The sequence below is a fragment of the Dinoponera quadriceps genome, unplaced genomic scaffold (genome assembly GCF_001313825.1).
Source record: "Dinoponera quadriceps isolate SergipeBrazil2010 unplaced genomic scaffold, ASM131382v1 scaffold676, whole genome shotgun sequence".
Classification (NCBI taxonomy): domain Eukaryota; kingdom Metazoa; phylum Arthropoda; class Insecta; order Hymenoptera; family Formicidae; genus Dinoponera; species Dinoponera quadriceps.
The window spans coordinates 507,565-522,163 of NW_014554818.1; the positions used below are offsets into that span (position 1 = coordinate 507,565).

The 14,599-nt window shown below is 45.5% G+C and overlaps 1 protein-coding gene across 1 annotated transcript in view; it reads left to right on the top strand.

Annotated features, from left to right (window-relative positions):
- Window positions 1–14,599, top strand: part of LOC106742176 (protein pangolin, isoforms A/H/I/S) — a 248,425-nt gene that overhangs the window by 28,311 nt on the left and 205,515 nt on the right. Inside the window, exon 3 of the mRNA XM_014614880.1 lies at window positions 4,816–4,919. Coding sequence (XP_014470366.1) covers window positions 4,816–4,919 — 104 coding nt within the window. The remainder of the gene's footprint in view (window positions 1–4,815; window positions 4,920–14,599) is intronic.

The following is a 14,599-nucleotide window of genomic DNA, read 5'->3' on the forward strand; positions in this document are numbered from 1 at the left end:
TTGTGTCTCTTTTTCGGTTCACAATTTCAGTTCACAATTTATTACATTTCATACGTAATGTATAATATATTTGAATAGAAATACTTAGAAAAGCTACTCCACCTTTCATTTAAATATTTAATAATATTTAAAAATGTTATATTTCTATTATAAAATACAAGTAGAGAGAAGTGACAGCTCTGTACGGGACTGAATTCGGTTCGAAACTATAAATAATATAAGATTTATTTATCAATCAAGACGAAATGCAGCAGACTAAAGATTCCGAAGTTTTGACTTCAAATTTAGTTAGTGGCACGTAAATCTTTCAAGTACAATATGAATAGAATCGATTAAATGGCATATAATTCAGCAAATTTTTAGACAAAATTATTAATGACACCTTAAGAACAACGCAACAAAAAAAGAACACTTTACATGAAAGAACGCAATAAAAAAAGAACACTTTACATGTTAAAGAATGTAAATTAGAAAAATTCATTCTTTTTGGAAATTAAAACATTCATTCAAATCGAATGAAACACTAACACAAACAACTGAAACGTTCACTCCACATTTGGAGTGGAACATTTACTCTTGTGAAAAGCGAAACGTCACTCCATCTCAAGTGGCAGTATTTTCACTATCGTTTGAAGTGAATTTTCATTCGTTTGGAATGAGGTTTTATTCCAAAAAATTTAAAGAATACATTGATCTTATATACGATAGTCTTTTCCTTCGACGTTGAAGATGATCCTTAACGGCGTACAGAGAAATTCCGATAACTTTGGCATTTTGTGACATGAGAATGTTATTCGAAGGTATTTTTGAAGCTGGAAAACGATCGTGTAAGATAAAAATCCATGCGATCAGTCGTTCTTGAGTTGTCGGCGAAGGTAGAGCAAATCGGTGATTAGTAGAAATATTTGGACGTGGTTAATTCAGTATTATATATTATTAATTGAACCTAAGGTGTTTTCTGTTAACGTAGTTTCTATAACAAATTTAGAATACGATATACAGTGTAAATGATTCGTAAATTTAAACTTACACAACAAATTGAGTGGGTGTTTATATGTTTTTATACGAGTCGTCACGGTCGGACTGTCGAAAGTCTGTCGGTCGTCACGCGTCAACTAAATGTCAACTAATGTCAACTAAACTCACGCGTGTTACAGACATACAGTGTTAAAATGTGACCAACAGAGTGATGGATGTCGGTATATAACCTTTCGAGAGTAATCTTTCCTTAATCTGATTTTATTCCAGCACAATTTAGCTTAGTTTGAGTTTCAGTTCGATTCGTTTTCATCTACATAGTATAAAATAAAATGTTAGTTTTAACATTTTTTTCATATCCCAGAAAGTCCACTTTAAATTTTAAGTCGAAATAACTTATTCGTCTTATGTTACATTTTTACAAATTGAAAATGTTAATGAATTGACACCAATGTATTTTCTTTCAACATATGATATTAATTATTTTGACTTAAATTATTTGTAATAGTAACATTTGGTCTTGGTAAATTTGATTATTTTTTATAACAAAGTTTAATTATTTTCTAGACTTATGTAAAAATTTTTGTGTTAAATTGCCATATTTATAATGATCTGGTCCTATGGTCTGATGTAACAAATGGTAATTTCACTAAAAAGTTCGTTTATCACATTTTCTTAATCGTGTTTTTAAGATGTTAATGACTGTATGTATGAAATCTTAATTACATACCACTTAGTTGATTCTATTAATATTTTAGTTGAGAAACGTGCTTACGACTAATGAGATTCGAATTCAGGAAACTTCGGATCTTTTCACCCATCTTACGTACTATTCCACTGCTATGCTCTAACTACATATATATTTTGTATTATATAAGTTTTAAAATGATAACTGTTATTGCGGGTGAAATTAATACAGCTTGTCTGTGAATTTTAATATATAAAATATGTCACCAATAATATTCGGTAAAATTAAAATCTTTTTTAATCGACACTAAAGTATAAAAGGTGTTATCCTAACACTTATACGTGTTGAATATCGAATTAACGAAAAATGTTGAGATGACAAATACAATATGTGAAATTAATTAAGCAATTGTGGTAAAAAATTTCGAAATGATATTTCATTTTTGAATGATATATACAAAAAATATTAAATCACTAAATTGACAGAAATATAACATATGATAACGTCACGAAAATATCAGCTGCATATTAATTTTACATTGAAGTATTAATCAAAAAATTGGTAACGCAAAACAAATTTTTAACATTTAGACACAAGATTTTGTACTACGTAACTTAGCATAGCCGGTAGTTTTGCGTCGAATTTCGCTAGCTGCATACAAGTTTTATAACATTGGTGCTCACACTTTGTAAAAACTTGTCAAACTCGTCGCATTCCTCTTATTTCCAAAGCACGATTAAAACGATCGTTAAATCGCGACGTCGTATTTCGTGGGAATTTTGCACATGTGCTCACATTCACGGAATGTTGATCTGAAACAAAGCGTCAGTTAATTTTCTCGCCGACACGAGAATCTTATTTCTCTCGCGAATTTTTTTGCGTTTATTAAAATTATCATTGGATCATTCTCGTCCCTCTCTCGGCGGATACTATGGGAAGGCAGAACGCGGCTCTTCTCGCATCGGTAAAATTCGCGAGGAACACTCTCGAACGGTGATATTTTTCCCGCGCGATCATAAGACGATTGTGGCATCGACTGCTTCTACCTAAAGACGCTCGTGTTCCTTAACGATAAAATCTATCGTGACACCAACTCCAGGACTCGTCGGGCCCGATCGGGACGATCGTTATCGGCCCCCGAGCAGGTTTCCAGTCGAAACGATCGAGTTTCACAGGACGGACGGGAGCGTTCGGTCGCGCCGATTCCGCAAGGGCGGAATCCGTCTTGATTACGCGTACGATCGCAGGCCTAGCTCAAGACGATCGGTATCGCGAAGCGAGGGTCCTTCGCACGGATTTCTCCTGTTGCCTGGCACGACGATCCAGTTTCGCGGAAGGATAAGCGGGCGGGAGAGAGGTTTCTCCGACCGCAGCATCCATCCGCGCGTTTAAGGATTACCCGTGTGGCGATATAACGATTGGTATCGGCTCAAATCCTGCGAGCAGGTTCTCTCTCACGCTCGCCCAGGGATCGCTCTTTCCTGCCGTACGCGCGCCAACGACTCGCTGAATCCCATTAAACCGGCGGACTGGTTTTAAAACGTGGACGCAATATTTATAAACAGACGTTTAGAGTGGAGAAAACGGTATCTCGTACGCGGATCGGGAGTGCGTTATTAACTCGATTAAAATGCGACTTGGCGCGAAACTGCGAACGCGATGTTTCCGATCGATTTAATTTTGCGCCTCGGACTTTTATCCCTTTGGGTAAAAGCGCGCCCACGCAAAACGGCATATCGCACGGGAACGCGCGTGAGAATTGGGTCGAGGTGAAACTAGACGTGATAAATACCGCACAATATTGTGCTTTTCGGCAAACTGTTATGGCAAAAGGAAGACGAAGAACGCGAGCGATTTGTACGCGGGGAACCGTATAATTAAGGCCGTTGCACGAACCGCAAATTGTCGTACCGCAGTCGGTCCTTCTTTGCGTTCCACAATTCGGTCGCGTGCAGACTGCCATTTAAAAGAATGTTTCTCCGTCTGTGGTCCGTTTAACGTTTCGACTAACGTGCAACAATTCGCGATGCGACTCTGCGGTCCCTGTGCGAGCGACCGAAACCGGCCGGTACAGTAATATCGCGCGATATTACAAATATACGAGAGTCCGATCACTTAATTCCCCCCCCCCCCCCCCCCCCCNNCACCCCCGGTGGTAATAAAAACGCGAGTGGAATTGAATCGTCCGCGTTCCGCGACCGACTATTTTTCGTTCGGCATTTTTGTCGGACGTGATTCGAGGAGAGAAAGCTGCGATCGAGCCGCGAGATAACAAAGGTCTACTCTCTTAATTTGAATCAGTGAAAATGCCACGACCTGTCGACTTTATTGATTCAAGTCTATCGATGACATTATTGATTAAAAATCGCCGAGTTTCAATCGTGACGGAATTTCACAGCTGGCCGATAGATAGCGTAAAGTTATTGGTAACTACGGGAGTTATTTCAATAGTTTCAAAATTGTACACCTTTTTTTATTCGTAAATAAGTCTTGAGATTTGATAACAAAATTGATTTATATATCTCATATACACTCAATTGATTTATATATCTAATATACACGTATATGCATTCAATCATATGTCGTATTTGACGTAGTTCGTATGATATCAGACTCTAGAGATTTCGCGTTCTCGACTCCATCAAGATAAGTATATTTTTCACACAAATACGATGTAAATTAAATCAGTTAAACGCGATTAAGAATGTTTCAGATAAAATCATTGATCTACTCGTAAAATATACTCGTAAAATATACTCGTAATAATACTCGTAAAATATAATTAAGATCGTAAGAAAGAAGCAAATAATATTTTGTCACCGTTTCTGCAGTTTGATTTGCCCGATAGAATGTGCCACAATCAGCATTTCTCAGCGAAATTTTACGGATTTGCAGCGCTATGCTTATAATCATGTCCACTAATGCCTGCTTCTCAGTGATAATATACTGGTTGTACTTTAAAAGCCTACTAAATCACACTAATTGCGATCGACGATTATAAAATAGAGCATTTTCTAGGTGGCTGCTTTGCTCCGATTCGTTGAGAAGCAGTCGCCAGTTGCAATTCAATCGGCGACGGCCGCGCGGAAACGACGACGAATCGCATCGAGCATTTGAATAAATCGTTCTTCCGTTTGTTTTCGAAACAGGAAAGGTGGACCCGACGCCGCACACCTCCTCCTTCAACATGGGCTACCTCGTCTCGCCGTACCCGTACCCCAACGGTGCCGGAGGACCCATCCCCGTCTCTATGGTGAGTGGTCCGGTTATGCTTCTTTTCGTTTTATTTCCGTCAAATTTGGCATGCCTCGGACTTGCCACCGGCTCGCTCGCTCGCGTTGCGGCCGGCCGGTCCCTTTTGTTCTCCGCGACGACGACGCGACGCTCGCACACACCGCGTCTTTTGTCCGAACCCTCGACTTGGCTGGGCTGCGCCTACCCGCCGGATCGTGATCACGGTATTGATTTATGGCCTTCGCAAATTGGATTCACGATTTATATTTGCAAACGCGCGTCCTCGCACGCGCTTCGCTCGGCGCGCGAGGTTGCGATTAATCGCACCGAGACAGCGATCGTCGTTGATGAGGGGAGAATCATGGGACGATCCTCGGTCCCTGATAAAAAGTGTCGCGAAGAAGCGCGAGGGAGGAGGGGGTTATAAGCCGCGGCTATCGATTCGCGCGCGGATTCGGCTAATTCGGCTGCGGCGAAGCATGGCGTCGCTAAATAGTGGGCAAAATTGGGCCGATTCGCTGTTAAAGAGAGCGTAGCGCGCGCGCCCGCGGTTGCGATCTCTCGCGGGCGCGTCGCGCTTTGTGCGCGATTCCACGGCGCGTGAACCCATTAAGAGAGGAGAGGCCCGCGTCGATTCTTTACGGCCGATAAACCCCGCTCGCGCCGGCGACGGCAAACCGCGCGCGACGACGTTAATTCTTCATGACGCTCGAAATGCGACGGCGATTACTACGCGGCGCGGAACGAACGGGGCGGCGATGATAAATTATTGGGAATTATCGCGGTAATGTGCGTCGGCGCGTTGACTACTCAATTTCGCCGTTGTTTCATTTACCGTGGAATTTCGCGTTGTATCAATATATATCCGCCGGCGATTTATAACGGCCGTTTTAACGCGATAAAGCGCTGTTAAAGTTATTGCGCGTGCGCGCGCGACCACCGCACGCGCGCCGTCCGTCGAAGGTCAATAATTAGAGAAACGACGGAATATCGCAATCGCCGCTTTTACAGATAATACACGCCCCCTCTTTGGCGTGACTAATGTTTACGAGATTGAAGATAATTACGCGTTCCTTAACGTTCCGCGCGCCGCGCGAGCTGTCCGGCCTCTTACCGATGCTGGAACTCGCTGTTCTGACCACAGAATGATATATATATATATGTATCAACGTATATGTCATTTCGTTGAATTTCATTTTCCGCTTTTCGCGCTCAATGGACGCGCAGGAATGCGGCCGCTGCTCTCCCCCTGTCCGCCCGTTGTCGCTTTTCAATCGTCGCGAATAAATGCGGAGATCATTTTCGCGTGACCGGTGCGCGGCATCGACGCGTGCTCCGAATGATCATTCCGCCGATTTCAATCCGCGATTTCTGTGCAAGATCTCTCTCGCGCGCGCGCGCGTTACATCTTTTATTTCGTTATGCTAATTCGGGGCGTAGTATTCTGATTAATAAATCCGAGCGAATCGCGGCTGACAGTCCGGCGGCGAGAATCGCGCGCGAAATCAGGTCGAGACGTGAGGTAAAAGGGTGCGTGACGTGGTGCAGACTCTAGCGGGAGAGCCTATTAAGGCCTCTTCAACTCCTCCGAGTTGATGAACCACCGGCGATGGTCAGGGATGCTGCCGAGACACGCCGGTGATCCACCTCCTGCTCCTTTCTCCTCCACCTCTTCGCTCGTTGGATATATCCCGGTCTGGTTTTCTCTCTCTCTCTCCGGTCGCTCCGTGCCTCGTCTTGGATTTACCTACCTCGGGCACTCATCCTCTACCATGTCATTATGTCGTTATTTCCGACAACGAGCGTGTCTCGGCGGACTCTCTCTCGTACGCTTACCTCCGTTCCGACGGGAACGGGGCGCGAAGCGAGAGTCTCGCTCGAAATCTCACGGCAAACAACACTTCCGAATCGTTAGCCGCGCTAAGTAGATCTTAACACATTGCGCGGGACCGGGCCGGTCATTTATTTATCTATTTGTTATTTTCGCCGGGGCCGGTCGTGCCGCCGTTATTAATTCCAAGCGAATGAAACGCGCATTAATCGAAGCATAGCTCTTCGTGTAATTATCGACCTAGTTAATATGAAACACACGAGTCGGTAGGGGAGAGGGGGGAGAAGCTGGAAATTATTAATATCAACCGAGTATCGCGATTGAAAAGCAACTGCGATATATCGGCCGCGCGATCTCGCGACATTTAACGTTACGCGCGCGCGCGCGCTGTTGGATCGTGCTGCGAAATTTCTTTTCGCCGTTGAGAGAGTGTGTCGCGCATGACGAGGCGTTCGCGCCAGCGAATATTGCCAATCTCGGTTGACCTCCTCGACGAGAAAAGCACGCGATAACTATTCCGCGTTCGTCCGGCCGTTCGTTACTTCGGGGTCCCACCCTCTCTCGGCAGCGCGTCGGCGATTAGAAGCCCGTTAACGATTCGTCGCGCCGGTTTAAGCGCATTTCGCAGGAGTGCCGGGACGCACGCTCTCTTTCCCTCTGTCTTCCTACCACGTGCGCGCGTCGTTCGCGGGGTGTCGCGGCCACGGGAATCGACCGTTTCGCGAGACTGTTAAGTAGCACTAAAGACGAAGCGAACGTTTCCACGCCTCGCGCGTGAACGCGGATCGGCGCAGCCGCCAGTCGTGAAAACGATTTGCTAAACGGCCCGCGTAGCCGCTCGCCGCACTTTGTAGAATACAAAGAATAGCCAGGGGGGGNGGGGGGGGGGGGGCAGCAGCGGGACAACGCCTTTCGCGCGTCGTTGGAGGATATACAATCAGATGGCTTTTCGAAAGCGAGGGTTTCGCGATAAGAGGACGCGCGGAGGAAATAGCAATTAGATAACTGGGCATTCGCAGCCCCGATAGCGCCGAGGGAATCATTAATCGCGGTCGTATTTTAAACGGGCGATCGCGCGCGCGCGCACGCTCACGGACGGCGGAATTTAATCGGGAAGGATCGCGCCGGGAGCGTTTCGTACAATGCAACACGCCGAATGCTTTTCTATCTCTTGTACATCCGACTCGCCGCCATCGTCGCGCGCTCTGCCCGGCGACGTCATCCGCTCGGATACTCGAGCCGCCGCCGCCGCCGCCGCGTTACACGCCCGGGCCGAGCGACAGTGGTCGCTACCGTGACAAAGGAACACGATGGCTGGAATTCGCACAGCCGTCGAAAAACGCCGTAGAAAGAGCCGGTCGACTCGATCGAAGGGCTGCCGTTGGACAGGGGATGCCCGGAAGGAACAAAAAATAAATACACACGAGTCCGTACGTGCGCACGCGCGTCGACGTCGCACCAATTAAAAAGAACTCGATTCCCGACGAGCTTCCCGAAAATAACGGGCGTATCGGGACGTAGATTCGGTAAAGGAGAGGGAGAGAGAGAGAGAGAGAGAGAGAGAGATCGGAAAGGACGGCGAACGGAAGGAGACGGCGCGGAGAACGCGCCGAGGAGAGAAACGGAAGGTTGGGGGTCGCGGTGGATGTGTGAAATCCAAAACCCTTATATTAAAACGCGCAGCTCTGTGTCTCTCTCTCTCTCTCTCTCTCTCTCTCTCTTTGCCTCTTTCTATCTCTCTTTCTCTCGGCGGCCGACCGAGCGCGGCACGTTTAATTCAAAACAATATAATAGACGCGCGCGGCGACGCAGCCGAAGTTGTCCCGGTTTCTCTCTTTCTTTCTCTTTCCCTCTCTTTTATCCGTGTTCCCTTTTCGCTCCATTATGCCACTTATCGCGAAGCATCCACTGTGGGAATTATTTGCGCCTGTACGCGGTCTTAATTAATATTTCTCCCTTGTTTCTCTTTTATTTATTTATTTTTTTTTTCCCCTAAAAAAGTCGCACTCGCTCGATGTTTATTATTTCCGGTTTTTACCGGGAGTCTGCAGCGGGATAATAAAATTTTCTTCGCCCTTTCTTCACCTGACCCTTCGTCTCCTCGCTTCTCCCCGTTCCTCCCCTTCGCACACGTGATCACCGTACAGGTACGAGAGATTCAGGTATTAGCGGAGATAGCACGCAGGTGCAGAGTAAGGGGGGAGGGGGACTGCTTATGACCTATGTTCCATTCGAAGCGAATTCCGGCGTGTTCCGGGACTCGACGAAGACTTGTGACGATGACGGTGACGATGACGACGACGACAACGGTGACGATGGTGACGATGGTTTTGTCCCAGGAATGCCCTTTGTCTGTCCGCCTCGGCGGAAGAGCTACGGTATTGTTCTCATTGTAGAGATACTGGCGAACAAGCGTTCTACCGAGAGAGTGACGAGAAAGGGGGTCGTAAGGGGGATGCGTGACGACGGTCAAAGATTCTTGCGTGATACATACCTATTCCGCGTTTGATTTTCTTCGTAGTCTTCGTCGTCGTCGACGGCGACGACGACGACGACGACGACGTCGTGGCCACTAATTGTTTGCCAATCAAGTACCGTCGTCCAGCACTCGTGGGAAGAGAGTCGCCGCTTTTCCCTCCCCATATCAGGTAGCTCGTTCCAGAGACCGGAGATACGCAGACAGCGAGAGAAAGAGGGGGGGGGAGGGAAGGGGGGGGAAGAAAGATTGTCGCGCGTCGCATCACGCCGTATCACACGAGATCGCGTCCGATCGGCGATTTTACGGCGCGTCGCGCTATTGCACGGCGAGACGGAGATTGATGAGACGCCGTGAATTCGTAGTCTTCTTCTGCGGATCGGAATGAATGTACACCGGGCGGACGTCCAGCGTGTTTCTTACGGTCCTTCTTAGTCGCGCTCGTGGAGAATGGCGGAGTGTGATTAATTATTCGGTCGTTTCGTGACGGAAGAGAAGAGAGAGAGAGAGAGATCCTCTCTTTCTTCGCGACGGGACTTTTATTCCGGAATTCTCGGAATACTCGGCCGAGACCAGTCTGAGCTCTTGGGCGAATCTCGCGAAGGATTTCTGAATGAATGTGCAATCAAGATTTAGGAGAGAAGGACACAGAAGACCGCTTAACGTTCTTAAGTTAATGAACAAATTATCAGTCATAGAAAATGGCCCAAATTTGCTCGGTATATTCAGTGCTGCCATTCAGTCACTTGTATCACTTTTTGTCACTTTTTTTTTGATAAGTCACTAGAAAATTCACTTTCGTCCAAAATGGGTTACTATAGTCACTTTTTTCCTGAGCTGCTGTTAAATTTGTAAAATATAGATGTCTCATATATATCTTCGCTGTTTCGTCTGCTGCCAATTGTTCTGTAAGCATTAGTAGTGTAGTGTTAATAATAATAACCTTACTATGAAAAGTTATGGTTGGCACCGAAAATAATTATAATTTCTCTCGGTGTACACCGAAAGAAAAATATAGTTATTTTCGGAGACATTATCCTTTTCTTCATTTTAATCACAAAAATAGTCAAGAGAATTATTTTTCTAGTAAATGTTACTAGTATCAGTGATAATAACCTCACGTGGATGTTGCTACTATTATTTTTGTGGTTAAAATTTAAAAAAATATTGTCATCGAAAATAACTATATTTTTCTCCCAGTGTAATACGTTATAGATCGGTTAAAATATTCAATTTCAAGATAATAATACTATGCCGTTATTTGATACGAGTATGTTCGTGCTATTTCCTTACAAGCTCACCTTAAAAAACTATATTTTTTCAATGGATCATAATATTTTTTCACTTTCTCGCTAAACAACGCTGGTGGAAACAGCCCGCTCAACTAGCAATGACGTCTGTACGACGTAGTTACTTCATTTGCAAACACAAATGGCGATAGTTGGTCTATGTTTTAAAGCGCTGGACCTTTGTACCCCGCCGGCTCCCTCTGCCCCTCCGCCCCTGATACGTATCAGAATTTAGTTGATAATACAAACAATCCCGTCAACCTCGAATCCCGTCGGTGATCGAGGCACCTTTGTGCTCTCCCGGGAGATCTCCGTTTCTCTCCTATGACCATGTATAAGACCGAACGAGGGATTGTCCTTTTTTCAGGATAATACCATACAAACCCGTTAATGCCACGATGGCTGTGCGATACGCGCGCCTCCATTACTCCGGCCCACTCCACCTTGTCCCGAGAACCCTACTAATTGTTTTCCTGCCCCCTCGCTCAACGTGGGAAAAACTACGAGCGGATTCGCAGATCCGAGATCAGGCGCGAGATCGTTCCGCCTAAATCGTCCGCGCGAACGCAACATAGAAAATGCATAGAAAGAGATTACTCGATATGCTCGTCGAGAGCCGGCGTGAATAAAAGTTTCGCTGTAAGAATATGTTCTCCGCCGGTTTATATTTAAACCTAAATCCCCTCTCGCGGCTCGCTTTATCGATTACAAGCGCGCAAATAATGTCGGAAGCGGTTAATTAACGAGCGTAATAACAGCGCGGCGAAAGAATACGGGGGTTGAATTCGTTTCCACCAATGCTTCTAAAATAACATCCGAAGTGTGAACGGCTCGTTTAATCTAATGAGTTCTCTCCTCCCCCCCCCTTCCCTAATGAAAATACAAACCATTTGCTGCCAAAATTGGGCGCCGTGCCGCAATTCAATTGCAACTTCGACGCACCATTAAATCCGGCTAATTTACATGTAATCCGCGAATTTCATCGTCGGAGAGCGCGGAATATCGAGGAGGAAAAGGAGGTCGGCCGACGCCGTGTCATCCCCGTCCGTCTGTCCGGCGCTCCGCAATTCAACTGCGGCCTAAAAGCGATATAATAATTCGCGATCTCCCGGACTCTCGGGCGCCGACGCGGAGGTTTCTCGGTCGCGAACGAGGCCGTCGTCGTCGTCGCCAGGTTCGTTTGCCTGGATACATCCTTTCTCTCATTATGCGCCAATTGCGGCGACGCGCGCGACAACGAGATTGCCCACGCGTCGAAATTTATGTCCTCTCCTCGCGCGACGACGACGACGAGCGCGTCCGTCTCGTCCGGATAGTCCGGCTGGTTTTGACATAATCGCCGCCGAGAGAGAAGACCCGGTTTCAGGAATCCCGCGTTTGCCGCGACGATTACGGCGACGGCATTACGCGAATCTCCCACGTGCCTCACGACGCGATCTTCCGTCTCAGCGATCGTCCGTCTAATTAGAACGACCGTCGCGCGAGTAACGCCGCTTCTTCGTCCTTCGGTGATCTTCCGCGAGATTCCTTTCATCGCGATATCCCGTCGCTCGCATTTAACGCACGTTTTTCGACGTATTTTGCCACGCGCGCGCTCCTCTCACGGAGAAACTTTCATTGAGATGCTCGATGAAATATCACTAACTGATCTACCACACGCTTTACATCGAATCGTTAACGGAACGGTGCTGCTCTTCGGCGGCTCATTGGCGGCAATTATGCGTTTCGTGTTAGCGCAAACGATTGGTATTAGCGACAGTTGTCGGATTATTGAAAATATTGAACTGTCGTTTATTTCAGGTATTACACAGTTGGTATTGTACAGGAAGGATAATACAATAACCGTTATTCCCCGGAACCGCCTTTTTCTTCGAAGTTTCCCTTCGAGGGAGAGAGAGAGATTCTTAAACGAGCCCAGATTCCGGGATCCGATTAGAGTCGAGCCACTACCCGTTTATAGTTAACACCTGAGACCCCCGTAGAGCCCCGTGGGGACTGCTCGCGTATAAGAGTCCGAGAAAAGGATCTCTCTCGAGGTTACCCTCCGAGATGACGCGGCGGTTCCTGCGGGACAAATGAGCCAGAATAAATAGCGGGGGGTGGACCGTGAACGCCCGAAGAATGCCCAGAACTAACCACCCTGAAAACGGAAAAGCGGGAATGTTTGCGATCATTGTGGCCGGGGGGTAGCTGTTCAAAGAAGCGACGCGCCGTAGCCTCGGTGACTTCTTTTCCTACGTAGTTGGTTGCTCGTCTTCACAAACAGATCATTGTAGGCTTCTGGTCGAGCAACCTCTGTGAAATATGCCGGAAATAATGCACCTTTTCTCGACGATACCCCGAAAGATTCGTGTGATCTCGCTGAGTACATTCCCGTGTCGAAAACTCGCTTCTAATTTATCCCTGCAACATTAACCCCGCGAATTTCATTGAATCTGAAGGACCGATGGAAAATTAAGAGGCAACGCTATACAGGTTATTGTACTGTGATACTACAAATAACTATTTATGTATTTAATAATGATTATTTATTGTCGTTTTCTTCGTGAATTTTAAGAACTAATTTTAGAATTATCCATTATTAGATTACTGTAGTAATCTTGTTTACATCTGTCAACATTTATTCTTCACTTCTGTTTTTATTATTGTACAGAGTCTAAATTTAAGTATCTCTCGATAAACAGCATTATTGGACATGTAATTGTTATCTTTGACTTTATAGATTTTTCCCCATCAGTTCTTTTCTCAGTCTTTGAGGAACTTCAAATTCTATCGAAACTTCTAACACCAAAAGAAAACAAAAAGAGATAAAAACGTGTTGCTTCATTTGGCCATTAATTTTTATTAGATTACTTAATATCTGTTTATTTATCTCGCATATTCTACTTGCAGTTAAGTAAGTTATATGTAATTAATAATATATTACAAAATAATAGAATTAGAATATAGAATAAATTATGATATATGTATAATAAACTACTGTCACGGACTGATTTCCAAAAATAATGCATTATAAATGCGTTGCTGACTGAAATTTAGAGTAAAAATACAATGCACGGGATAGTAAGAAATATTAAATAATTCTTAGATAAATGCTTCTTCAAGCTTCAGTATGGAGAAAACGGTAGCAAGCATTTGTACCATCAAGATAGGACATTAGTCTGTACAAAGTTTATTCTTAAGATTCTTCGTTGATCCTTCAAGGCCGACGGTATTTGCGGGACTAATATAGAACCAAAATTTCGGCTCGAGACTAAGAGGAAGAGTACGGATAATTATGAAATGAATGACTTGAGTTATGAAATGAATTATGAATGACAAAAGAATAAAAGAACAAGAAGACATTAACGACGGATACGCTCGACGAATTGCAACAATAAACGTGCCGTTCCTCCGAAAAATTCGAAGGGAAAACGGATATTTCAGACAGCGTATAATAAAGCTCGCATCTAATGACGAGGCAGTTCCAAAAGGGACAAATGAGCGCGAAAATAAATGCCGGCGAGGATCATAAATAACGCGGCGAGAGGAGGACTCGCAATCTTGGTGGAGGGACACGAGCTGCAGCTCGGTTATTGGGTGAATAATTAATTTATTGGCCGCTCGTGCTATCTACTTAGGTAGGATTTCACGAGCTCCTCCCACCCCTCTAGGCTCCCGGGATATTATAAAACTCGTTCCACTAGTTTACCCCCGTCGCTCATTTACATTTAATTGGGGAATCAATCCTGTGCCGGGGTATCGTTACAGAATATTTATAAGCTCTTTGTGCATGTAATGCGCGCGAGTTTTAATTTTGTCGACGCGACACGACGCGCGGTGGCGGTGCTCGGCCGGCTGCTGCAATTTTTCTCGACGACTTCTTCGCCACCGCGACGAATCGACGACGGGTGCGATCCACACACACACACTTTCTCTCTCTCTCTCTCTCTCATCGTCTTCTCGAATAAATTACGTCTGATTCCCTTTGGATCTCGCGACGACGTCGCGGTCTCGCGCCTTTAACTATCCATCGATTAATAATTCGACGCGCGTACCGATACACATCACGAGGCCGAAAATTAATACCGAACACCTATCGAACACCGCGCTACCGGCGATAC